At 20.2% G+C, this 26,203-nt stretch overlaps 12 protein-coding genes across 12 annotated transcripts; 7 read left to right on the top strand and 5 right to left on the bottom strand.

The window, feature by feature from the left end:
- Positions 1-639: 639 nt before the first annotated feature.
- On the top strand, positions 640-2,033 carry DDB_G0284235 (hypothetical protein; the record flags this gene model as incomplete). The annotated part of the gene is made up of 2 exons (XM_633571.1): positions 640-918; positions 1,017-2,033. 2 exons carry the CDS (start codon positions 640-642, stop codon positions 2,031-2,033), a joined length of 1,296 nt encoding a protein of 431 aa, XP_638663.1.
- Positions 2,034-2,378: 345 nt separating this feature from the next.
- Positions 2,379-2,640, bottom strand: DDB_G0284233 (hypothetical protein; the record flags this gene model as incomplete). Its single annotated transcript, XM_633570.1, has 2 exons — positions 2,379-2,462; positions 2,539-2,640. The coding sequence occupies 2 exons, from the start codon at positions 2,638-2,640 to the stop codon at positions 2,379-2,381; spliced, it is 186 nt and encodes a 61-aa protein (XP_638662.1).
- Positions 2,641-3,010: 370 nt separating this feature from the next.
- On the top strand, positions 3,011-3,969 carry DDB_G0284231 (hypothetical protein; the record flags this gene model as incomplete). The annotated part of the gene is made up of 3 exons (XM_633569.1): positions 3,011-3,048; positions 3,385-3,538; positions 3,925-3,969. The coding sequence occupies 3 exons, from the start codon at positions 3,011-3,013 to the stop codon at positions 3,967-3,969; spliced, it is 237 nt and encodes a 78-aa protein (XP_638661.1).
- Positions 3,970-4,033: 64 nt separating this feature from the next.
- Positions 4,034-4,255, top strand: DDB_G0284229 (hypothetical protein; the record flags this gene model as incomplete). Its single annotated transcript, XM_633568.1, has 1 exon — positions 4,034-4,255. The coding sequence occupies one exon, from the start codon at positions 4,034-4,036 to the stop codon at positions 4,253-4,255; it is 222 nt and encodes a 73-aa protein (XP_638660.1).
- An 86-nt stretch (positions 4,256-4,341) lies between these two features.
- Positions 4,342-8,589, bottom strand: DDB_G0284227 (hypothetical protein; the record flags this gene model as incomplete). The annotated part of the gene is made up of 2 exons (XM_633567.1): positions 4,342-8,072; positions 8,163-8,589. The coding sequence occupies 2 exons, from the start codon at positions 8,587-8,589 to the stop codon at positions 4,342-4,344; spliced, it is 4,158 nt and encodes a 1,385-aa protein (XP_638659.1).
- Positions 8,590-9,060: 471 nt separating this feature from the next.
- Positions 9,061-10,925, bottom strand: ucpC (mitochondrial substrate carrier family protein; the record flags this gene model as incomplete). The annotated part of the gene is made up of 7 exons (XM_633566.1): positions 9,061-9,340; positions 9,505-9,773; positions 9,895-9,953; positions 10,069-10,160; positions 10,325-10,434; positions 10,509-10,630; positions 10,901-10,925. The coding sequence occupies 7 exons, from the start codon at positions 10,923-10,925 to the stop codon at positions 9,061-9,063; spliced, it is 957 nt and encodes a 318-aa protein (XP_638658.1).
- A 651-nt stretch (positions 10,926-11,576) lies between these two features.
- On the top strand, positions 11,577-13,217 carry DDB_G0284223 (hypothetical protein; the record flags this gene model as incomplete). Its single annotated transcript, XM_633565.1, has 1 exon — positions 11,577-13,217. One exon carries the CDS (start codon positions 11,577-11,579, stop codon positions 13,215-13,217), a length of 1,641 nt encoding a protein of 546 aa, XP_638657.1.
- A 221-nt stretch (positions 13,218-13,438) lies between these two features.
- DDB_G0284311 (hypothetical protein) lies at positions 13,439-14,338 on the bottom strand (the record flags this gene model as incomplete). The annotated part of the gene is made up of 1 exon (XM_633564.1): positions 13,439-14,338. The coding sequence occupies one exon, from the start codon at positions 14,336-14,338 to the stop codon at positions 13,439-13,441; it is 900 nt and encodes a 299-aa protein (XP_638656.1).
- A 2,411-nt stretch (positions 14,339-16,749) lies between these two features.
- On the bottom strand, positions 16,750-18,646 carry DDB_G0284307 (Mo25-like family protein; the record flags this gene model as incomplete). The annotated part of the gene is given in 6 exon segments (XM_002649098.1): positions 16,750-16,814; positions 16,942-17,189; positions 17,235-17,387; positions 17,520-17,748; positions 17,996-18,279; positions 18,533-18,646. Coding segments are annotated over 6 exon segments (1,093 nt in total).
- Positions 18,647-19,675: 1,029 nt separating this feature from the next.
- Positions 19,676-20,095, top strand: atox1 (copper transport protein; the record flags this gene model as incomplete). The annotated part of the gene is made up of 3 exons (XM_633561.2): positions 19,676-19,681; positions 19,784-19,853; positions 19,968-20,095. 3 exons carry the CDS (start codon positions 19,676-19,678, stop codon positions 20,093-20,095), a joined length of 204 nt encoding a protein of 67 aa, XP_638653.2.
- Positions 20,096-20,712: 617 nt separating this feature from the next.
- Positions 20,713-23,098, top strand: DDB_G0284219 (hypothetical protein; the record flags this gene model as incomplete). The annotated part of the gene is made up of 2 exons (XM_633560.1): positions 20,713-21,244; positions 21,333-23,098. The coding sequence occupies 2 exons, from the start codon at positions 20,713-20,715 to the stop codon at positions 23,096-23,098; spliced, it is 2,298 nt and encodes a 765-aa protein (XP_638652.1).
- A 724-nt stretch (positions 23,099-23,822) lies between these two features.
- On the top strand, positions 23,823-25,437 carry DDB_G0284217 (CAF1 family protein; the record flags this gene model as incomplete). The annotated part of the gene is made up of 4 exons (XM_633559.1): positions 23,823-24,124; positions 24,349-24,513; positions 24,632-24,806; positions 24,976-25,437. The coding sequence occupies 4 exons, from the start codon at positions 23,823-23,825 to the stop codon at positions 25,435-25,437; spliced, it is 1,104 nt and encodes a 367-aa protein (XP_638651.1).
- Between the last annotated feature and the right edge of the window lie 766 nt (positions 25,438-26,203).

The raw sequence follows: 26,203 nt of genomic DNA, 5'->3' as shown, positions 1-26,203 counted from the left end.
TATAATTTAAAAAAAATGAACGTTCATTCATTTTTTTTTTTTTTTATTTTTTTTTTTTAATTAAATAATTAAATAATTATAAAAATCATTTTAGGTTTATTATTGTTCAATTTAAATTGGAATCCTTTATACAATGTCTAAATTCCATTGGAATTATTTAGAAAAAACAAATAAATTTTAATTTTATTTATTAAATTTTTGACTTTGATTTTTAATTTAGATAACAACTTTTTTTTTTAAATCTAAACTGCAAATATTAACCAAAATAAAAAAAATATAAATAAAAATAGAAATAAAAATTCAAAATAAAAAGAAAATAAATGCAATTTGATATCTTGTGATTTTTATTTGTAAAAATAAAAAACTTTTCATAAAAAAAAAAAAAAAAAAAAAAAAAATCAGTTTGTGGCTTATCGATTTCTCCAACTTTCTGACCATTTCACTAATTTGTCTTTTTTTTTTTTTATTTTAAATTTTTTTTTTTTTTTTTTTTTTTTTTTTTTTATTATTTTTTTTTTTTTCTACACATAATTTCACACACACCTTACATATATTAATTAATTTAATTAATAATATTGTGTCTTATTCTTTTTTTTTTTTTAAAAAAAAAGATTAAGAAAAAAAAAAAAAAAAAAAAGAATGAAATCAAATTTGGTAATAATATTTTTAATACTATTATTAAGTTTTGATTTTTCAAAATGTAATGAAAATTTTAGTTGCAAGTATATGAAAGATGGTTTGTTTTTAGCACCAACATCAATTTATTCGATTCAAACCGATGCAAAAAATGTAACTAATCACATTATAACAAGAACTGATATTAAAAATAATTCTACAACCATTCAATTATTTAATTTTAATTTTGTAAATAATGAAAATATTTTTGAAACATTAATGAATATTATAAATAGTGAAACTGTAAGTTTTTTTTTTTTTATTCACTTTGTAATTTATATTAAAAAATACTTTGGTACTAATTTTTTTTTTTTTTTTTTTTTTTTTTTCTCTAATTTTAGATTTTAATAAATAATTTTAATAAAAGTAATTTTGAAAATGATATTTCATTTATTTCATTAAACAATAATGAAATAAAAAAATTTAATTTTTCAACAGAATTTCAAGGAAAAAGAACGGGAATTAAAGATATTTACAATCCAATAATTAATATTATAAATGAGAAAAATGATAAAGAATGTTTAGAAAATTCAGTAATTAATTATCAAATAACAGGTTTTTTAGATATGAATAAAGTAATAGTAATTGCAGATTCAGAAATAATTCAATTTGTTAATTTAAATAAAACATTGCAATTAAATGACACAATGACTTATTTTGATAAACTATCCCAAGATTATTATATTGCATCATTATCAACCAATGAAATTCTAAGGATTGGTTTTTCAGGAAATCAAAGTAATTCTCAATTAATTAAATTTACAAACAATAATATAATTGGTGTATTTAATAAAACAATATTCACAAGTTTTTACAATACAACATCAAATCAATATTCAGTTTTCTCAATCAATTTAATGAATGAACAACAACCATTATCATCAGAATTATTATTATTTCAATTAAATTTTAATATTTCAAATATTATACCAAGTGAAAATCCAGCTTTTATTTTACTATATTCAGCATCCAATGAAAAGTTAATAATTTATAATATTAAAATGAACGTAACTCAACAATTTGACCAATTCACATTAAACTTTAAAAATAACAACAATCAAACAACAGCAACAACATTTTTAATTCATAGTTTAATTGCAAGGGGTGGTAGTCAAATTGAACCATTATCAACAACACCAGATAAGACAATTAAAAATGAAGAAAAAGTTGTAATTCCAATCATTGTAATATTCATTGGTATCTTGTTAGTTTTAGGTGTTGCAATGACAATTAAAATTATCTTAAAGAAAAGAAATGAAAAAAAGAATTTCATTAAATTGAATGAATCTGGTTTATTAGTTGATGAAAATAATATTAATCTTGATTTCCCAATTAATACTACTGATAATCACATTTAAATTTTTAATTATCTCAAAAGAAAACAAATTGTTCAATTTTGATTTATTAAAAATATTTTTAAATAAATTAAAAAATTACATACTCACAAAAAAAAAAAAAAAAAAATAGTAAAAAAAAATTTTATTCCCATTTATTAATATACACAAACAATTTTATCTTTTTTTTTTTAATTTTTTTTTCATTGTTCAAAAACAAATTAGTTACAAACATACTTTAGAAAAAAAAAAAATATAGATTGATTAAAATTAAAATTGAATTTTATATATAAAAAAAAAAAAAAAAAAAAAAAAAAAAATAAAACATTTAATTAATTAAATAAAAATTATAATTTATTTATTTAGTTTTTAAATGGTGTTATCAGAGGAATAGTAGAAAAAGGCACATCCAGCAATTGCGACAGTAAAGATAATAGCAATGAAATAAATACCCTGTTTTTTTTAATATAATTTAATATTTGTTAGTTTTTTAATTTTTTTTTTTTTTATTATTATTTTGTATACATACTGCAAGTATCATTGAAGCAAATGCAATTCTTCTTGCATGGATATTAGGTGATCTAATATATACAATGTTGAAAAGGAATGGTAACCAAACAAATACCCCCATTATTATGAATGTTAATGAAAATGGATAATCATGTTCAAATTCTTTTGGATTTGATTCTGATTTAAATTTATTTTTACAAATTTCATTTCCTTTTTTAAATTCTGGGCTTGCTCCATGTGTACTCTCAATATCAAATTTTCTAGAATCATTAATTTTATATATATAGTTATAAAAAATTATTAAAATTAAAAAAAAAAAAAAAAACTAAAGATTGAATATCAATGGAAAAAAAAAAAAAAAAAAAAAAAAAAAAAAAAAAAAAAAAAAAAAAAAAAAGGAAAAGCAAAATAAATAAATAAAAAAAAAAAAGGAAAAAGGATAGTTTACAAATAAAATTTTTATTAATTTTTGGATGTTGGAAAACCAAAAAATGGTAGATGTAAAAACAAGTTTATTTAATAATCCAAAGTAAAAATAAAAATGGTGGTTGTGGTTAAAAAAAAAAAAAAATAAATATTTAGAAGAAAATTGTTACAAAGTATATGATTCTCATTGGATATATTAACATTACAACATAATTAAAAAATAAAATTGGTGAAACTAAAATAAATAAAGTAAAGAAAAAAAAAAAAAAAAGATTGAATAATCTTCATAGTATTAACAAATCTTTTTGTAAAAGAATAAAGAAGAAATTTTAATATATTATTTTATATTTTATTTTTTATATTTTTTTTTACATTCTGTTATTAATGGTGCAACAGAAAATCTTCTTGCTTGAATATTTGTAGATCTAAAAAATATTAGGTTGAAAATTAATGGTAACCAAAGAAATAAACCAGATACAAATGATAATGGAAATAAATATTCTTCAACACATGTTACCTATACTACTGGTGTTACTGCCGCTGCTACTACAGCTTTACCACTGCTGCTCCTAAAACTGCCTACACCATCCCATGTTTTTTTAGTGAGTTAAGAACAAAGGATGGTAGTCTTAGACTTTGGAAGATTTTCAATCGCAGTTGTCATGGTCTTGATCCAGTTGCATTTAAAATCTTCAAAAGTTTAGACTACCATCATTTGAATTGAACTGATGGTAAATATGGGATGATGTTAGAAAAAAAATTTTAAACCATAATAGAGATGGATAAGATACATAGGACTACCATTTCAAGCTGAATGCAATCATTCCTTTTAAGTCCCAGTTGGTCAATTCTTTACCCACAAATTAGGAAACGTGTGATTGGAATTGCTTTAAAAGTAATGATGCCAAAGGTAAATTGATCATTGATAATCTTATAGAAAATCTATTAGTTGATATTCTACAACATTATTAATTAATAGATATTCTGTGGAGATTACCAATACCTTTGGCATCATTACATTTAAGTTTATAACAATGTAATTCAAATTTAAAGGATGGTGTTTTAGTAGTTCGTAATCATATTTTTGAATGGCAACATATTGTCTTTCACCTTTAATGCATCTTGATCATTTCTTCAATAAAATCCTTTTGATGACAACGACTACAACAACACATAGAAAGAAATACATCAATTTCCAAGAACAAAAATTAAAAAAACAAGAGTCAATTGGTCAAAGCCAACCAGATGTCCAAGAACAACTACAACATCAACAATTACAACATCATCAAAAACTTTACAAAATCAATTAATTGGTAAGTTTTTTTACTTATTTTTACATACGTATATGAATATATTTACAAATTTACAATTAATTTTATTATTATTTTTTAATTTTTTAATCATCATCTAAATCAATAATATCATCAATATAACTAAATTGATTTTTATTATTATTATTATTATTTTTATTATTATTATTATTATTATTATTATTATTATTATTATTATTATTATTATTATTATTATTATTATTAAAATTTTCTAATTCATTTCTATAATTAATTGAATCTTCTAATCTTTGTTGTTTTATCGATCTAAAAACTGGAATTGTTTTGGCAAATATAGTTTTAAATTTTAGATTGTGTTGATAATCTTGATTTAGTTGAATTGCTTTTTCAATTGATTTTGAAAATGATGAAAATGATTCAACATTTCCACGTTCACTATCATGAAATTGAATAAATATTTGAAGATTAAAATGTAGAATCAATTGTAATAGATAATGATTAATTATATCATTATCTAAATAATCAGAGAGTAATAAACTTTTTTCATTTCTAAAACTTTTAGAAATATTATTTACACTTCTATTATTATATCTTTGATAAAGGTAATCTTGAAATAATTGATTATGAGATTTCTGTTGTTGTACTTTAAATTTATTAAATTCATTTATAATAAGAATCTTTCTTTTTGAACTATATTCATTATTATTCATTGTATTTCTAATTTGATCTCTATAATCTGATGATAGAATATACTCTTTAAATTGATCAATTGTCATTTGAAACCATATTTTTTCAGATTTAGATTTTGAATGTTCTATAACTGATAAATCAGTTTGATCAGCCATTTGTGTTAATGCTAATTCCATAATTGGATTATTATTATTGATATTATTGTTGATATTATTAATATTAATATTATTATTTTGATGATATTTTTCATAATTTGATTTAGTTACAGCATCTTTAAAATCATTATATAATAATAAATTTGAAGGATTTGATAAAATTGGATCAGTTGATAACATTTTTGCAATTATAGCAATTTGACGAGTTGTATCATAGGGTGAATTTGTTTTAATGATTGTAAAATTATCAGCAGTAGTTAAAAGATCTAATCTCTTTTTTAATTCTTCAATTGTTGTAACTTGATATTCTGAATTATAATTTGAAGGTTCACCTTCAACCAAATAGAATCTACCTTTTAATTTACCATAAGCTTTCATCTTTGTCATTTGTCTAGCATTACGACCATCCTTTTCTGATGCACTTAAATCTTTCCAAGTTTTTCTTTCAATTATATATGGAAACATTAATGCATTACCACCACTATCAATATCATAAATATTATTATTATTAAAGAATGAATGATTCTTATTATTATTGATATTATTATTATTATTTGAATTCTTTTTTAAGAAAATAAAATCAGCAGATGGTAATTGAAAAGTATTAATTGAATTTATACCCATTTCATTAAAGTTTCTTTTAAATTCATTTGATAATTTCTCTGATGAATCAATTACAATGGTTACATCATTTTGAGCAACATTAATTCTTAAAGAGTTTACTTTACAAAATTCTAAATAATCATTATGATAATCTTGAAATATTCTAGCATAACGATAACCTAAATCAGTGATATAGAATGAATCTTCTTTACCTTCCTCCAATTCTAAACAATCATTAACCATCAATGTATTGGTAATTGCAAATTTTGGTGTTTTTAATTCAATTGAAAATTCAGGATTACGAGTATCGCATAGAGTGGTATAGTTTTGACCTCCTTCCATAATCTCTTTTACTGATACTGTCTTTATACCTTTTGATGTCTTTAGCTCTGATAATGAAATCAATAATGAAAATGGTGGATATTGAAATGTTGGTTTAAAATCTAATAAATTACTTTTAAATTTAAATCTATTTGGTAGTGGTGCATTTAATATTAATATTGGTGGTATTGATCCATTTGTTAATCTTTTAAATGGTTTTTCTATTTTTATTATACTATTATCATTATTATTGGTAGTATTTGTATTACTATTAGTAGTGGTAGTGGAAGTGGTAGTTGTTATTGGTTGAGTTTTTATTGGTATCAATGAATTTTTAATATCTTTTGAAAGTGATGAATCCATTGTTAAAGGGATTGGTTGAGATGAGTGAAGCAAAGGTGAAGAAATGTGTTTCTGTTTTTTTTGAGGTGTTTTTGGTTTTTTGAAAAGTAAAGTATCTAAACTTGATTCTGATTTTGATAATAATTTATTTGAATTTGTTGATGTTATTTTTGTAGAAGTAGTTATACATGTATTTATAAATGGTTGCGAAGAAGAAGAAGAGAGTTCATTTCTACTTTTTTTAATTGAATATTCATCAAACATGAACTCTTCATCTTCATAACCGAAATCGAAATCATCTAAAAAATCTAAATCTGAATTTCCTCCTTTACAATTATTGTTATTATTATTATTATTATTATTATTATTATTATTATTATTATTATTATTATTATTATTATTTGAATTATTTAATGATGAATTTGATTTATTTGACATGGAAGATTGTGAAGATAATGAAGATACAAAAATATCTTCATCTTCGGAATCATCTAAAAAATAATCTGTTATATTTTTTTTATTGGTAGGTGTTGTAGATGTAGGGGTGGTTGTAGTAGTGGTAGTTGTTGTTGTGGTTTGTTTTTTATTAGATGTTGTCGAAGTGAATAGTGAAAGGGGTCTCTTCCCAAGAGAATTATTACTGATATTATTATTATTATTATTATTATTATTATTGTTATTATTATTATCGTTATTGATACAATTTGAACTGTTATTTGGGGAGACAGTGATACTATTTTGACTACTGCTATTCGAAATAGTTGCACTATTTTGACTACTACCAAGACTATTATTTAAACTATTTACATTTATATTAAAATTATTTTCAAAAAAGTCAATGTCTTTATCAAAACTATTGTTCTTTTTCAAGTCACTTTTATTGGTACTGTGTTTCAAAATTGGACTAATGAGTGAGAAATCATTTAAAGAGATTTTGCTTTTAGGTGTTGATATAGGTGAAATAACTGTTTTCGATTTATCAGATTGTTGAGAGGGTGTTTGTGGTTGTGAAAAGACTTCTAGTTCATTATCAACATCAAAATAACTATCTAATTCAAAACTTGTATTCTTTTGTGGTGTTGATGAATATGATTGTTGTTGAACTTGAGGAGTTGGTTGCTTTTGTGGCGTTGAATATGATTGTTGTTGGACTTGAGCTTGTTGCTGTTGAGGAGTTTGTTGCTTCTGTGGCGTTGAATATGATTGTTGTTGAACTTGAGCTTGTTGTTTTTGTGGTATTGAATATGATTGTTGTTGAACTTGAGTTTGTTGCTGTTGAGGAGTTTGTTGCTTTTGTGGTGTTGAATATGATTGTTGTTGAACTTGAGTTTGTTGTTTTTGTGGTGTTGAATATGATTGTTGCTGAGGTTGAGCTTGTTGTTTTTGTGGTGTTGAATATGATTGTTGTTGTTGTTGTTGTTGTTGTTGTTGTTGTTGTTGTTGTTGTTGTTGTTGTTGTTGTTGTTGTTTTTTAGGTGTCGAAAATGACTGTGAGGATGGTGTTCTCTCATCATCACTATTATTATCGTCCAAATTTACAATTATCCCACTATCATCATTATTATTATTAATAATTGGTTTTTTAGTAAGTGGTAAGGCTATTGGTATTGATGTTGTTGATGTGGTTTTATTATAAATTCTAGATATAAAATGATCCAATGGATCTTTTTGAGGCATATCAAAAGTTTCATAATTAAAGTAAATCTCTTGAATTTCATTGTGTGAAACTTTTTTTTTTTTTTTTTGTTTATTGGTATTATTAGTATGGGGGTAGGATAATTAATAGAGGTAAAATGAAAATATTGAATAATACATACTACCATTATCTTTAAATAATAATTTTAAACCATTTAAACCATCAGATTGATAAGATTTAATTTTATCGAAATTATCACTAACCATTCTTAAATTTTTCCTAAGTGTACCCATATTGAAATAAGATTGGGGTTCAGATGTCTTCATTTGTTTACATTGTTCAATGATTTTACGTTCTAAATAATGAATGATAACTGTTGCCAATGGAAACATTGAACATTCTATTACATCACCTTCTTTAATGTTATTCTCTGAGAATGATTTATGCACATTCAATACTTTACCATTTAAAAATAATAATTGTTTATCTGAATATTTGTCAACTACATAACTTCTACATCTAATTAATTTTGATCTAACATTTTCATTTACTATTGATATCTTTTCTTTGCCACTATAATATCCATCAGTTCTTAAATATATTATCATTTATAAATTTTATATATATATATATATATACAACATTAGAACATCTAAATAAATATATTAAATAAATATATATATGTGTGTAGTATTTTTTTTTTTTTATTTAGAGATTTGTTGAGTGAAAAAATTGGGAAAAAAAAAAAAAAAAAAAAAAAAAATAAATATTAAAAAATAAAAAAATAAAAAAATCGTTTATTTCGTGGAATTGGTTGATTTAATCCGGATTGGATTGAATATTTTTTAATCAAAAAAAAAATCAAAAAAATTAATCAATTAAAATAAATTAATATTTGGTAAACTTTTTTTATTTTATTTTATTTTTTTTTTTAAAATAAAATAAAACTATATGTAATAATTAAATTAAATTAAATTAAATTTAATTAAATTAATTTTTTTTTTTTTTTTTTTTTTTTTTTTCTTCTTTTCCAGTTTTATTTTATTGTTTTAATTATAATGTAACATGCATTTATTTATTTATTTAAAGTAAGATTGAGATTTTTTCCATAATATATTTAATTGTTCAACAAAAATAAAAGTTAAAATTGTTTGTGGACCCAGTCTCATAAAGTATGGATTGAAACCTTTATAAAAAGCTTTAAAACCTTCAGCACGTAATGTTTTTGACAAACAGTCAAAAGTTCCCTTATATTGGAGTTCTCCTGTCACTGTTTTTGGTGAATTCATAATTCTTGTTTTTATTACATCCAATGGACTTGTTGCAACTGCTGCTACAAATGCTGCAGTTGTACTTGCACTAAAATAAAAATAAATATAAAAAATATAATAATAATAATAATAATAATAATAATAATAATAATAATAATAATAATAATAATAATAATAATAATAATAATTAGTTTTAAATATTTTGAAAATAAAATAATAATAATAATAAAAATAAATAATAAATAATATTACATTAAATGAGTTTTAATATCATCATGGAAATAACCACTTGCTAACATTAATTGTTTGGTTTGATCATATGATGAAACTTGACCAGCTGTCATAAACATTGCTCTAATTAAATTTGGGCTACAACCTTTCCATAATGAAATGATACCTTCTTCTTTTGATATTCTAAAAATTCCATCAAATACATTTTTATAGTTTCTTCTTAAATTAAATGGTAATTTACCATCTGCTTGCATTCTAACCATAGTAAGATCAGCTGGTGTACCAACAATCTTTTACATATATAAAATAAAATAAAATAAAATAAAATAAAATAAAATAAAATAAAAAAATCAATTAATTTTTAAAAATCATTCCATATAAAAATAAAGAAAGATTATAATTAATACATACAGCTCCGCCTGCTCCTGAAAGCATACCAACCATAATTTTTTGTGTAAATGGAAGTGGTTCTATTTTTTTAAAAAAATTAAATAAATAAATAAATAAAAATAAAATGTTAGAAGGGGATGCCCTTTACAATATTTTGTAAAAAAAAAAAAAAAAAAAAAAAAAAAAAAAATTTACTATCATCTTTTGCCACAATGTCTTTTATAAGATCATATAAACCGAATCTAGTTGTTGTATAGGTAGCTTGTCTTAATAATGATGCTGATAAACTAATAAAATAGGTTAGTTATCTGTATTCAATGTCTTTTTTCTTCTTTAACAAATCTAAAATATTATTATTATTATTATTATTATTATTATTATTATTATTATTATTATTATTATTATTATTATTATTATTATTATTATTATTATTATTATTATTATTATTTACCCTTTATATAATGTGAAAAAACCTTCAGTTTGATTAATATGTACAAGCATTTTTAATGCTCCTCTTTTTGGGCCAACACCTGTTCCTTCACCTTGTAATTGCATTCTAACCTAAAATAATAATAATTTTATTAATTTACAAAATATATAATATTTTCCATATTAATAAATTATTTTAAACTTACTTTCAAAGAATCAATTGGATGAGTGAATGCTGATGAAAGCATACCTGCCAAACCACCAATAACAAATTGTTTCAATTGTGATTGTGGTGTTGGTGCTGGTATTGGTGTTTGTAATACATTTTCTAATATAATTATATATTTTATAAATAATAGTAATAGTAATAATAATAATAATAATAATAATAATAATAATAATAATAATAATAATAATAATAATAATAATAATAATAATAATAATAATAATAATAATAATAATAATAATAATAATAATAATAATAATAATAAATTATTAAAATTAATATTTTTTTTTTTTTTTTTTTTTTTTTTTTTTTTTCCCTTATTATTATATTTATAAATTAAATTATTTATTATAAATTTTTAAAAAGACATACTATTTTGGGTATTGAAAGATGACATTTACTGAAGTTGTGATCAGTGTGAAAAACAGTTTAAAAAAATAAAAAAAATTAAAAATAAAAAAAAAAATGAAAAAAAAAAAAAAAAAAAAAAAATATTAATTTTTTTAAATTTCCATTTTGAAAAATAAATAATCACGAATAAAAAATATCTAGATATATTTTTAATTACCTTTATTATTTATTTTTTTATTTAATTATTTATTATTATTATTTTTTATTTATTATTTATTTATTTATTTATTTTTTAAAATTATCTAGTCAATATGAGTTCCTACTTTACCTAAATAAAAGAAAAAAATAAAATAAAAAATTTTTAAATGTTTAAATAATCAAAATAAAATTTTTAAAAGAATAAAAAAATAAAAAAATTAAAATTAAAATTAAACAATAATTTGTTTTATTTATAAAATAAATGCTTCAAAGAATTAATAATTTATCTTATTTTATTTTAATTTTATTTATTTTTCATTTTTATTTTTATTTTTTTTTTTTTTTCTGAAAATTTAAAAAAAAAAACAAAAAAAAAAACCCAAGGTCGCAATTATTTTTTTTTTTTTATTTTTATATTTTTAATTAAACAAAAATTAAATAAATATATATAAATACTATTTTTTAAAATATAATCAAAATATTTTGATTATTTCTATGAATGAAAAATAGAAAAGAAAAACAACAACAACAAATGTCTTTAATGAAAGAATGGGATGAACCATCGACAACAACAACAACAACAACAACAGATCAATCAAATCAACCATATAAATATATTGAAGCAAAATGTAATTTAAATAAAGAAACAGAGAAATCAATTGGACATCCAGTTAGTAAATTTGCAAAGATAGTAATTGTTTTATTGGCAATATCATTACCAACGATTTCATTTGTATTGGCAGCAAGAGTTAAAGGAAGATTAACATTACCATTTTATATATTTGGATTACCATCATGGTTGATATTGGTACCAATTTTAATATATTTCTATAGGAAGAAGGGATTCTCCCCATTTATAAGATCAAAAGGTATCACTGCATTAATGGCAGTATCATTTTCATTCTATTCACTTTACAACATACTTTTTTCAATGTACATTTTAAGACCATTCTTTGTGGTGGATCAAGAGAACAATGCTGTCAGTGGGTATAGATACCGAGGCATTATGTGGCTACCATTGCTCATATTGATTTATTTACACTCAACTGTTTACATTCAACATTTAGTATTATCAAAATGTAAAATGCGTCCAAAACTTTATTTATATTTAGTGTCGTATCCATCATCGGTATTCTTCACAACAATGATACTATCGATACCATTCTATTTGGTTGTACCATTCATTCCATCATTGGTTGGTATGTTTATAATGTTAATACCATTGGTGTTAAGTATAATCGGGTTATATCAAACACTTATAACACGTCCACCAAATAAATGGCAAGTAAAAGACATCTATTTGAAAACATCATCAAATGAAGAGATGGAGAATGAACAATTGATAACACCAAAGAAATCATTAAAACGTGTTAAAATCCAACCATTATCAGATCACAATGAGCAAATTGTAGACTTTAAACAACCACTCTCGATCATTCAAATCGCAGATCCACATTTAGGTCCAATGATGTCATGTGAACGTTTAACAGAGATTTGTGAGAGTACCGTTAAATTAAATCCAGATTTAGTACTATTAACTGGTGATTTCTTTACATCCGAATCATTCAATCCAGAGAATACCTTGGAGATAGCATTGGCACCATTAAAGAAACTACCACATGGAAAGGTTTTCGCTTGTGTTGGAAATCATGATTTAGAGGAAGGTTGTATGGAAATTTTAGAGAGAGCTTTAAAGACGATTCAATGTCCACTTTTAATTGATCAAAGTGTTTTGGTTGAAACTCGTATTGGCAAAATTCAAATCACTGGTTTTGACTATAGAAATAAAGCAAGACAACAACATATCCATGAGGTTTGTTCTGCTTATCCACCCATCCAAGGTATACCAAGAATTGCATTACTTCATGATCCTGGTTCTTTTAAATTCATTCCAACCGATTATGGTTGTATCACTTTCTCTGGTCATACTCATGGTGGTCAAATTGGTATTCGTTCAGATTTACTCTCATTAACAATGGTTGGTATCACTGGTATTCCAGATTATTCACTTTGGAGAAATGGTAATAATTATCTTTATGTTCATACTGGTCAAGGTTGTAGAAGTATGTTAGGTACTATGGTATTAAGAGTTGGTGTACCTGCTGAAGATAGTTTACTTCAAGTTTATTTTGAAAGTTAATTAAAAAAAAATAATAATAATAATAAATTAATCGATATTTTTTATATGGGTGACATATAAATTAAAAATTATAATAGTCTTTTTTTTTTTTTTTAAATTTTTTTTTTTTTTTTATTTTACTTTTTAATATAGACAAAATTCGCAAAAATAAATATGAAATTGATATTATTTTTTTTATTTATATACACATGAAAGTGATCATTTTTAATATTCTTTTAAATTTATAAAAAAATTTCATGAACACAAACATCTTCAACCATATTTCCTTTTTCTCTTTCATTATTTTTCATTACAGTTAATAATTCAATTAACTCCATTCTTAATGAAGTATCAGCGTAAATATGATTGATTTTTTGAGGTTGTTGTTGTTGTTGTCTTGAAAAGAAATAAGAGTTTGTATCTATATAATTATATTTCTTATTCATAAAACCATTATGATTGATTTGTTGTTGTTGTCTTAAACAATTATTTAAAATTGATTCTTCAACATAATCGGAATCTTCAGAGTCATCTGAATCATCATCGTCAGAATCTTCATCAGAATCTTCTTCTTCTTCCTCTTCACACTCCTCCTCTTCTTCTTCTTCACATTCCTCTTTTTGTTTTTTATTATCTTCCTCTTCATCGTCATCATCAACATTTTCTTCATCGCTATTATCACTTTCATCAGTGTAATCTTGACATATTCCATTAAAAATTGTAGATGTAGATAATAGATGTTGGTATTTTGCTATTTCATTTTCAATCTCTTTATCAACATCTACCTCTAAATTAAGATTATCTTCAACTTTGGTTATGGTTTCTTTAGTTTCTATTTGTTCAGTTTTTTCACAACATTCATCGACCACTAAATTATTATTATTGATGTTGTTGTTCGATGAACTATTGTTGTTATTATTATTATTATTATTATTATTATTATTATTATTATTATTATTATTATTATTATTATTATTTAATTTATAATGACCAATTAATGGTGATTGAATTTGATTATCGGCAATAGTTCTTTTTTGGAAAATCATTTTATTGTTGTTGTTGTTGTTTTTGTTGATTCTATCATCTTGGCTAAGATGGGGCTTTTTTGAATTTAGAGGTGGTGATTGAATTATAGATGTCATTTTAATAATCTTGAATTTTTTTGGTTTTTATATATTTTTAATATTATTTTATTCTTGAATGATATTTCTAAATTATTTATTTATTTGTTTATTTTTTTTAAAAAAAAAAAAAAAAAAAAAATTATATATATATATATTTATATTGTTTTGATTGTTCTATTTAATTTTTTAATTTTAATTTTAATTTTTTTTTTTATTTATTTATTTAATTATTTATTTTTTTTTTTTTGTTTTTTTGTTTAATTATTGGTAAGTATATATAAATTAAACTGTCTATATTTTATTAACCTTGCACAACAATATTGAATAAATTTATTATTATAAAAAATAAATGTTACAAAAAAAAAAAAAAAAAAAGAAAAAAGAAAAAAAATTAAATAAAATTAATTAAAATTAAAAAATAATAAAAAAATAAAATTGAATTAAAAAAAAAAAATTATTATGAGATCAGAGAACCGAATAAATGTAAAAAAATAATGTGTTAAGGTTATTAAAAAAAGTAGTTGAGGGGGTATTGTCAACATATGTTTTGGGGTAGTGGTTGTGATTAAAATAAAATTTTTAATAAAAAAAAAAAAAAAAAAAAAAAAAAACAAAACAAAACAACAATACAAAACAAAACAATAACAACAACAAAAAAAAATTCAAATTATTAATGAAAAATAAATAAAAAAAAAATTAAAAAAATTAAAATAAAAAAAATATATTAATAAATAAAATTTTATTTAATTTATTTTATAATTACCTTTTATAATATTTTTATTTTATTTTATTTTTATTTATTTTATTTTTTTTTTAAAAAAAAAAAAAAAAAGAAAATTCTCTTTTAATTTCAATTATAATTATAATTATCTATTTTATTTGTTTAACTATCTATGAATATTTTAAAATAATTAAAAAAAAAAAAAAAAAAAATTCATACATAGTAGATTTTTTTAAATTTTTTTTTTTTTTTTTTTTTTTTTTTTTTTTTTTTTTTTTAATATAATATAATTTTAAGGAGATAGATTATCGATTCGCATGGAAGGGGCCAAAAATTATATTTAATTAAAATAAAAATAAATTTTATTTTATTTTATTTTTTTTTTTTTTATTTTATTTTTATTTTTTTTATTTTTTTTTTTTTTTTGGGAAGTGATTTTGATTCAATGGTGACATTTAGCGAGATTTCAAAACAATGTTTTTTTTTTTTTTTTATTATTATAAATTGAAATCCTGGGTTTATGTATAATTTTTAAACCAGTCCTTCTCTTTACCATTATAAATGATCTTAACTTAAATTTTAAAAAAAAAAAAAAAAAATTTTATATTCTAATATTTATTTTTTTTACTTTTTTCTATTCAATATTTTCCAAAATAATTCAATATTTCATTCTTTGGCTGGTAAAATTAAGTATTGATGGATTTAATAAAGTTATTTCTTAAACAAATATTTTAAGGAAATTTTTTAAAATGATAATTATTAAAAATAAATGAGTTATTAATTAAAAAAAATTGAAATTAAATTAAAACTAATTATTTTATAAAGAATTTTTAACTTTGGAATAATAATTTTCTTAAAAAGGAGTTCCTTATTATTTAAAATAAAATTATTATTTTAAAAAATTGTAATATTCAAGCTATGAGTAATTAGGTTAGGATTAAAAAAAAATATAATAAATAAATAAAAAAAAAAATTATTTTATTAATTTAATTCTCATAAAATTAAAACTTAAACCTTTTTTTTTTTTTTTTTTTTTTTTTTTTTTTTTTTTTTTTATCTGTTATTGTTATTATTTTCCCAAAATAAAAATTTATTGTATTTTATTACTTTTAGAATAACAAATTGGAATGTCAATATATGTGCAATTTATAAATATTTTTTTACACAATATCCCATGTTTTTTAATTAATTTTAATGTTTATAATCTAAATAAAGCCATTTTTTTTTTTTTTTAATTATTCCCAAATGATTTAAATACATATTAACTTTGGAAACTAACCTCACTTTTTTAAAAAAAATAATAATAAATAAAAAACAAGTCAACAAAAAAAATCATTATTATTATTTTTTTTTTTTTTTTTTTTTTTTTTTTTTTTTTTTTTATTACAAAGTTTAGATGGCTCTTCTATACGTTGCTATTTATTTAAATGTATTTACTTGTTTGTTATTTTTTTTTTAATTTGTTTTTTTTTATTATTGTTACTATTTTTTTTTTTTTTTTTTTTTTTTATTTATTTGGATTTTTAAAAAACTACAGGTTGGTTATTAATTTTTGAATTGTTATTATCATTATTATTTTATTATTATTATTATTATTATTATTTGAGCGATTATGGATAGTGATTGATGATATATTTTTATGATAAAGATAAAAAAAAGTAATAATTTTTTTTTTTTTTTTAAAAAAAAAAAAAAATAAAAAAAAAGTTTATCCTTGGATAGCTTGAATTTGTTTAACCAAGAAATTCTTTTCGTCACTGAATTGATCTTCCTCTGTTTTTATTAATAATTTATAAAATAATAATAAATAATAATAACTATAGTTAGGGGGGATGTTTTCTTTTTTTTTTTTTTTTTTTTTTTTTTTTGAAAAAAAAAAAAAAAATAAATTTAAATATACCTTTATCATTATGGAATTGTGATAAGAAAGCTATTAATTTCTCTTTGTTTTTAGTTAAAATTTCAAGGATTGGTTTTGTTTTGTTTGGGTTAGCAACAAAAACTTTGAAAACATGGAATGCTTCATATTGAATACTCTTTGATTTATCTCTTAAAAGGTTCATCATGAATTTAAGGTTTGCTGCTGAACTGATATATAAACGGCATAATATTAAAATTTGAACGATCTAATAAAAGCTCACCTAAAAGCTATAGAACTCTTAAAAACTAAAAAAACTCTCTTACTATATAAACTATTGCTGCATTATTATTATTATTATTATTATTATTATTATTATTATTATTATTATTATTATTATTATTATTACTATTATTATTTACCTTGATAGATTGTCTTCTTGTAACATAATTTTGTGAGTTTAATAAAGTAGTATATTTTTCAAAAACCTGTATTATTGATTGAAAGGAGAAAAAAAAAGAAAAGAGAGAAAGAAAAAAAAAAAAAAAAAAAAAAAAAAAAAATTGTTAGAATAATTTATCCTATGACTAAAAATAAATAAATATATATATGAAATATACCTGATCGTAATTCTTTTCTAAAAATTCAGCGCTAAGTGTTTTATGTTTTGTTAAAATCTCTTTAAAGGTGGCAAATGTATCAGAAGCAACATCAAAATTTGAAACTTCAACAAATTCAAAGAACTCCCAAAAGTTTGGTGAATATATTAAAATTTTAGCCAATGATTCATGCTTGATACATTCCCTAAGCATTGTACCACAATTTAATGCAATATCCTGTTGTTCGTAACTAATAATTTAAAATAAATGATTATTTATGTATGTATGTATGTATGTGTTTATTTAGGTATTTTATGTCAGTATTTGATATTAATTGGAGGGAGGGAGGAATGATATTTTCTATTATTACTAAACTATCACTATCTTCCTATAATTATTTATTTATCTATATATCTATCTACCTATCTATCGATCGATCACTCCTGTAGGTATGTATATTTTATCTGTCTATTATACTATATTTAAGTACTAATTACCCTTTAACTAATGAATCTAAAATTTCTGGATTTTTAGCGATATATTCTACAATTGGTGAACGAGCACCATTTTTATGTCTTAATAAAATATTGAAAATTTGAGCTACATCTTTTTTAGCTTCAAACTCGAGTTTGTTTAAATCTTTAATAAGGATTTGTACCAAATCACTGGTACATATTTCATTTGATAATACAGCAACAACCTCTTGATTTGGTTCATGCTCTGAATCACCATGTAATATCTTTTTAATCTCTTGTAAACATTTTGAAATTTCTTCTGATGCCTTTTATTTTTTTTTTTTTTTTTTTTTTTTTTAAAAATTTTTTTGATTAAATTGAAGGAGGGTGTGATAATGTTAATATTTATTAAGGAAGAAAGAAGGAAAGAAAGAGTAAAAGAAAAAAAAAATTGATAGTCACTGTGGTATGATCTTTTTTTTTTTTTTATTTTATTTTATTTTATTTTATTTTATTTTATTTTATTTTTAAAAATAAGATATAAATAGAAAATGATTCCAATGATTAAAAATAGCTTACCTTTTCGGTTGATTTAGAGTTTGGACCACTTTTATCCATTGAAGCAAGGCTTTCTTTAATGGATTTAACCAATTCTGATGGGGTCTTTTGTTTTTTATTAAAAAAGATATTCATTTTATTTTCTCTCTCTTTGTCTCTTTTTTTTTGTTTATATATTAAATTTCTTTATTATTATTATTATTATTTTTTACTTTAATTTTTTATAAAATATATTAAATATATAATTTTAACGATTATCTATATACTATATGATATAGCAAAAACAATACTCTTTTGACTTTGTGGCGTATTATTTTTAGTTATTATTGAGAAAAAAAAAAAAAAAAAAAAAAAAAATTTTTTAAAAAAAAAAAAATTTTTAAAAAAATTAATTTTTTTTTTTATTTTTTTATTTTTTTTTTAAAATCAACTCATATTTTAAAAAAAAAAAAAAAAAAAAAAAAAAAAAAAAGAAAACCAAAAAAAAACAAATAGTAATAGTAATAAAAAAAAGAGAAAATAAAATAAAAAAAAATAAAATAAAAATATTTCTTGTTTTTAAAGAGTTCTTTTTTTTTTTTTTTATTTGTTTTTTTGAAATTATTTGAAGCTTTTTTTAACTTGAATAAAGGATTTTACATCATTTGGACCTGTTCTATTGTCTTTTTAAGTGTCATCATGGTCATCACTTGAACAACTTGTTGGACAATCTTCTTCAGCTTCATCTTCATGAAAATCCCTTTCTCTAATTTCATTTTTAAATATAACTCACACATTATTAAAATGGGTGATTTACAATTTAATAAATGAAATTAGAGAAAGAGATTTCTATAAAGATGAAACTGAAGAAGATGTATATTTATATTTATATTTCTGTTTTTTTTTTTTTATTTATTTATTTGTTTTTATTTATTTGTTTTTTTTTTTTTTTTTTTTTTTTTTTTTTTTTTTTTTTTTTTAATTATAATAATAAAAAGTTTGCCAACCTGAGATCAATATGATTTAAAAAAAATTTAAAGGGAACCTTTTTTATTTTTTTTTTTTTAATTTTTAATTTTTTTTTTTTTAATTTTTTAATTTTTTTTATTTTAATTTTTTTTTTTTTTTTTTTTTTTTTTTTAAATTTTTACAGTGAATTAATATAAAACAAATTAAAACAATAAAATGACTGTATGTAAAAAAGTTTTTTTTATTTTTATTTTTTTTATTTTTTTTACAATAATTTAATATAAGATTATTAATAATGTTTAACCTGTATACTTATATTTCCAGTATTCCTTTTTCGTTGATATGACATGTGGTGGTTGCTCAAAAGCTGTAAATGCCATCTTATCTAAAATTGGTAACTATTAACACACTATTTTTTAAAATTTAAAAACAAAACAACAAAAAAAAAAAAAAATAAAAAAAAAAAAATAAAATAATAATAATAAAAAAACAAAAATAATAATTTTAGATGGTGTTTCAAATATTCAAATTGACCTTGAAAATAAAAAAGTCAGTTGTGAAAGTTCAAAAATGGGAGCAGATGAATTATTAAAGAATATTCAAAAAACTGGAAAGAAATGTTCAATTATTGCTTAAATTAGTAATTGTCAATAATAATAATAATTTAAAATAATATAACATTACCTATATATACACACAATTTTTAATTAAATTCCAAGATAAAATGGAGTGTCATTGTTCTTGGGTTCAATGAAAAAAAAAAAAAAAAACAAAAAAACAAAAAAACAAAAAACTATCAAAAATAAATCTGGTTCTCTTAGAGATACTCGTTCTAATTAGTTGGATGGGTTATTATTATTTTTTTTTTATTTTCTCAAATTTAATTGTTCAAAAAAAAAAAAAAAAGTTTCTATTTTAGGAAAAAAAACAACACATTTCCCTAAATAATTTAATTTTATACATCAATTTTTTTTTTTTTTTTTCTAAATTGATTTTGATATTATTCCAATTGGGAATAATTTAAACCAAAAGGGTAGTAGAATTAAAACCATTATCTATTTTTTATTTTCATTTAATTATTTTTTTTTTTTTTTATTTTTTTTTTTTTTTTTTTTTTTTTTGTAGATTCCCCTATTAGAATTTTCTTTTTTTTTTTAATTTTTTGTTTTTTTTTTTATTTTTTTTGTTTTTAAATTTTTTTTAATCGAATTTTTTTTTTTTTTGTTTTTCCTATTCTTTATTAATAATTAATAATGATAGGGAATGAAATAATAATAATAAATAAAGATAATTGTAATTACAATCATTACCTATCATCGAAAATAATTGAAAAATATTATAACCAAATAAATCCATTAATTATTAAATATGATAATATATTACAAAGTTTAGAAGATAACAATGATGATGATAATAATGATGAAAATGATACAAATAAAAATCAACACCAACAATTAAATAAAGAAATTATAGAATTAATTGAAAATAAAATTGGGCAACAAAAAGAAAGAGAACAAATTTTAATTGAAAAGAAATCAAATCTTTTAATTGAAATTAATAAATTAATACAATCACTTGATTTAACACCTAATAAATTCGAAATTGATAATGAAATTCAATCAGATTATAATACATTAATTCAATCAACTTTATTAAAAACACCTAAACTTTTAAAACAAATTAATCATTTAAATAATTTTAATATAAATTTAAAAAATGTATTTATAAAATTAAATAATAATAATAATAATAATAATAATAATAATAATAATAATAATAATAATAGTAATAATTATAATAATTATTATTAATCAATTACTAATGTATATATAATAATAAAAGATATATAATAAAAATGAAATTAAATTAAAAGAAGTTTATTCAGAATTAATGAAATTATATAAAGAATTAGGAATTGATCTAAGTGATAATAAAGATACAGAATATGTTTCATCATCATTTATTGAAATTGGTATATCAGTTTCAAATAAAAGAATTGATGAAATTGAAAATGAAATTAAAAAATTACAAGATATACGTAACTCGATTATGGATAAAATTAATGATTCAAAATCAATTGCATTAAATTTAAAAAATCAATTAGAATTAGAATCAACTATTGAAAATAATGAAAATAATGAATTAAATCAAATTTTAAATAAATTAAAACTAAATGATGATGATGATGGTGATGATTGTTCAAAAAATAAATTAGAAATGAAATCATTAATTCAAATATTATATAAAATTGAAGGAATAATTAAAACATTTGAACTAATGAAAGAGAAAAGATTAAAACAAATTAATAATCAAATTAATTCAATTGAACGTGATTATCAACAATTATCAATTCCATTAAATGATGAAACTAGATTAAACTTTAAATTAAAAAGAAATAAATTACCACCACCTTCAATCCCATCATTATCCTTAATAAATCTATTAACTCAAGAATCAAATCATTTAACAAATTTAAAGAAATTAAAATTTAAAGATTCATTTCAATCAAAATTTAAATCATTACAATCATTATGGGATCAATTATGTATACCATTAAATCAAAGAAATTTAAAAGATTTATTATTAAATAATAATAATAATAATGATAATAATAATAATAATGATGAAATTGATTATTCAAATGAAATAAATTATTATAATATTGAAACATTAGAAATTATTGATAAAGAAATTAAATTATTAAATGAATTATTAGATTCAATGAAATCAATTTTAAATAAAGTTAAAAGAAGGGAATGGATAAAGAGTGAGATGAAAAACTTTGAAACTAGTGCAAGTGATCCTAGTAGATTTAAAGGTAGTTCAATTAGATTATTGGAAGAAGCTAAATTTCGTAAAACTATAGCTAGAGAATATCCAATACTTACCACTGATTTAGTAAAGGAATTGGCTGAATGGGAAAATCAAAATCAAAAATCATTTCTATATTTTGGTAATTCTTATTTAGAATTAATGAATACTGAACAGGATAGACCTGATTTTCATTTACTTCATTTAAAACTTGTAACAAAAAAAGATCCTGAAAATATATCAGATTCACCAATGGTTTCATATTCATCAACAACTTCATCACCAACAACAACAACAACTTCATCACCAACTTCATCACCAACAACTTCAACAATAAATGTACAGCAACAACCTCAAGAACAACCTCAACAAACCCAACAAAATATAAGACCAACAACACCAACTACACCACAAAGACCAACAACACCACTTTCAAAGAAACCCTCACCATTAACTAAAAAACCCTCTTCTTCATCATCATCACCATCATCTTCATTTACTACTTCTCCAACAACACCAAAAATACCAACATTATCAAAGGCTTCATCCTCTTTAAATTTATCACCAACTAGTGTTGGTAATAATAGTAGTAGTGGTGGTGGTGGTAAAATTCCGAGTTTATCAAAAACAATGTCCTCTGTTAATTTAACAACAACAACAATAAATTCAAATCCGACAGTAAATAAACCAACACCATCAAAAAAAGAATCACCTATTTTAATAACACCATCAAAACCAAAATCTTCTCCAACAACTTCATCATCATCATCATCTGTTAATATGACATCCAAATCACCTTTGACAACAACAACAACAAATAAAAAGTAAATTTAAAAATTATTTAATCAATTTTTGACCAAAAATGACAACCTGGAAAATTTCATTTTCACATTTTTTTTTTTTTTATTTTTATTTTATTTTTTTTATTTTTATTTTTTTTTTTCATTTTTTTTTTTTTTTTTTTTATTTTTTTTTTTTTTCATTTTTTTTTCAGCTTTTGTTGTTCATTATCTAAAATTAATAGCAAAAAAAAAAAACAGCATTTTTGCTCTTCATCATATTTTATAGTTATCTATTTTTATTGTTGTTGTTGTTTTTTTTTTTTCTTTTTTTTTTTCTTTTTTTTTTTTTTGATAATCAAAAGATAATAATAAAAAGATATAGGGGAAAGAAATTTAAAAATAAAATTCAGAGAAGGGGAGTGAAGAGAATTACATATCAATCATAATAATCATAATAATTAAATAATTAATAATTTGTGTAGTATATATATATAATATAGAAAATAATTTTTATATGGTGCACCGTACATAAAAAATAATAATAATAAAAAAAAAAAAAAATAAAAAAAAAAAAATAAAAAAAAAAAAAATAATAAAAAAAAAAAAAAGAAATAAATTTTCGCATTCACAAACACAAACACAAACTCACCAAAAAAATAAAATAAAAATAATAAAATAAAATAACAATAATAAGAATATAATAATAAATAAATAGATAAATAAATAGTAATAGATAATAACAATAATAGTAGATAGATAATATACATAATATGGTGACTTTACATACAGATGAAATTAAAGATGTTTGGGGTTATAATTTAGATGAAGAGATGGAAAAGATCAGAAACTTGGTGGATGATTATAATTACATTGCTATGGATACAGAATTCCCAGGTATTGTAACAAGACCCGTTGGTAATTTTAGAAGTACTTCAGATTATCATTATCAAACATTAAGACTGAATGTAGATCAATTAAAAATCATTCAATTGGGTTTAACCTTTTCAGATTCTGAAGGTAATTTAGCAAAGCCAACTTGTACTTGGCAATTTAATTTTAAATTTAGTTTAAGGTTTGTTGTTATTATTATTATTATTATTATTATTATTATTATTATTATTATTATTATTATTATTATTATTATTATTATATATTATTATATAATACCTATTTCATAATGTTTACCATTATTGTTTATACTAATATCCCAATCAATCAATCAATCAATCAATCAATCAATCAATCAATAAAATTAATCAAATATTTAAATATTTAAATATTTAAATAAATAAACAGTGAAGATATGTATGCACAAGATTCAATAGATTTATTATCAAGAAGTGGTATTGAGTTTAAAAAAAATGAAGCCAATGGCATTGATATTCTAGATTTTGGTGAACAATTAATGTCCTCTGGTATAGTGTTAAATGATAACATAAAATGGATATCTTTTCATAGTGGGTATGAATCATTAGTAATAATAATAATAATAGATAGTTGATAGTAATAGATAATAATAGATAATAATAATAATAATCATTCATTTATACTCATATAAAATTGTTTTTAATTTGTATAGATATGATTTTGGTTACCTTTTAAAATCATTAACATGCACAGTATTACCATTGGATGAAGCAGATTTCTTTGGATCAGCAAGAACTTATTTTCCATGTATCTATGATATTAAATATATAATGAAAAGTTGTAAAAATTTAAAAGGTGGTTTAAGTGAATTGGCTGATGATTTAGATGTAAGATATATATATATATATAAACTAATAATAATAATAATAATAATAATAATAATAATAATAATAATAATAATAATAATAATAATAATAATAATAATAATAATAATAATAATAATAATAATAATAATAATAATAATAATAATAATAATTTATATATTATATTATATAGATTAAAAGAATTGGACCACAACATCAAGCAGGAAGTGATTCATTATTAACAAGTACAACATTTTTTAAAATGAGAAAAATGTTTTTTGAAAATCAATTAGATGATTCCAAATATTTGAATATTTTATATGGATTATCATCTTTTGGACCAGATGGTACACCAACTAATATACACACTGGTGCTGGTAATAATCCTCCACCTCAACTATCGAATAGTGGTTCAACAAACTATGGCTATAGTCCACTATCACAACAAAATAATCCAAATAATATAACAAATTATAATTCAACAAATCCAGCATCTCAAAATCAACCAACCTATTATAATAATTATCCAACTACTCCAACTCGATATCATAATTCCTCTGGTCCATATTCACCAACTGGAAATAATTTATCAATGTCTCAACCTAATACCCCTTCTAAAAATAATTCAAATGATTATTATCATAAAAAGAGTTAATAGTACTAAACATTTTTTAAAAAAAAAAAAAAACAAAACAAAACAAAACAAAACAAAACAAAACAAAACAAAACAAAACAAAACAAAACAAAAAAACAAACAAACAAACAAACAAAACTTTTTGTATAATCAAAATTAAAAAATAAAAAAATAAAAATAATAAAAAAAAAAAAAATAAAAACTAAAAATAATAAATAATTAAAAATCAATGGAATTAATAATGAATAAATAACAATATAATAACCCATCACTAACTTTTTAAAAAAAAAAAAAAAAACTAAAAAAAATTAAAATTAAACAACTTAAATATATATGGACATATTTTATTTATCAATCATTTCCATATTTAAAAATAATAATAATAAAAAAAAATAAAAAAATAAAAAAAATTTTTAAAAAAAAAAAAAAAAATATTTCCTAGTTCAGCGATATTTATTATTATTATTATTTTTCTATTTTTTTTTTTTTTTTTTCTTCAATTAATTTTATTGATAAAAAAAATAACATTGGAAATAATTAAAGAAAATAATTTTTTTTTTTTTTTTTTTAAAAAAAAAATTCATTTTTCATAAATAAACAATAAACATATTATCAAGATCATTATTGATAAGATAAGATGGTATCTCATTTTTAAAAAAAAAAAAAAAATAAAAATAAAAATAATAATTTATAATAAAAGAAAAAAAAAAATAAAAAAAAAAAAATAAAAAAAATAAAATTTTTTTTTTGATTTGAAAAAATTAAAAAAAAAAAATAGTCTCCCCCC

This window comes from Dictyostelium discoideum (genome assembly GCF_000004695.1).
Source record: "Dictyostelium discoideum AX4 chromosome 4 chromosome, whole genome shotgun sequence".
Lineage (NCBI taxonomy): Eukaryota > Evosea > Eumycetozoa > Dictyosteliales > Dictyosteliaceae > Dictyostelium > Dictyostelium discoideum.
Note: the sequence above shows the minus strand (reverse complement) of the source record. Positions and strands in the feature narration are given on the sequence as shown.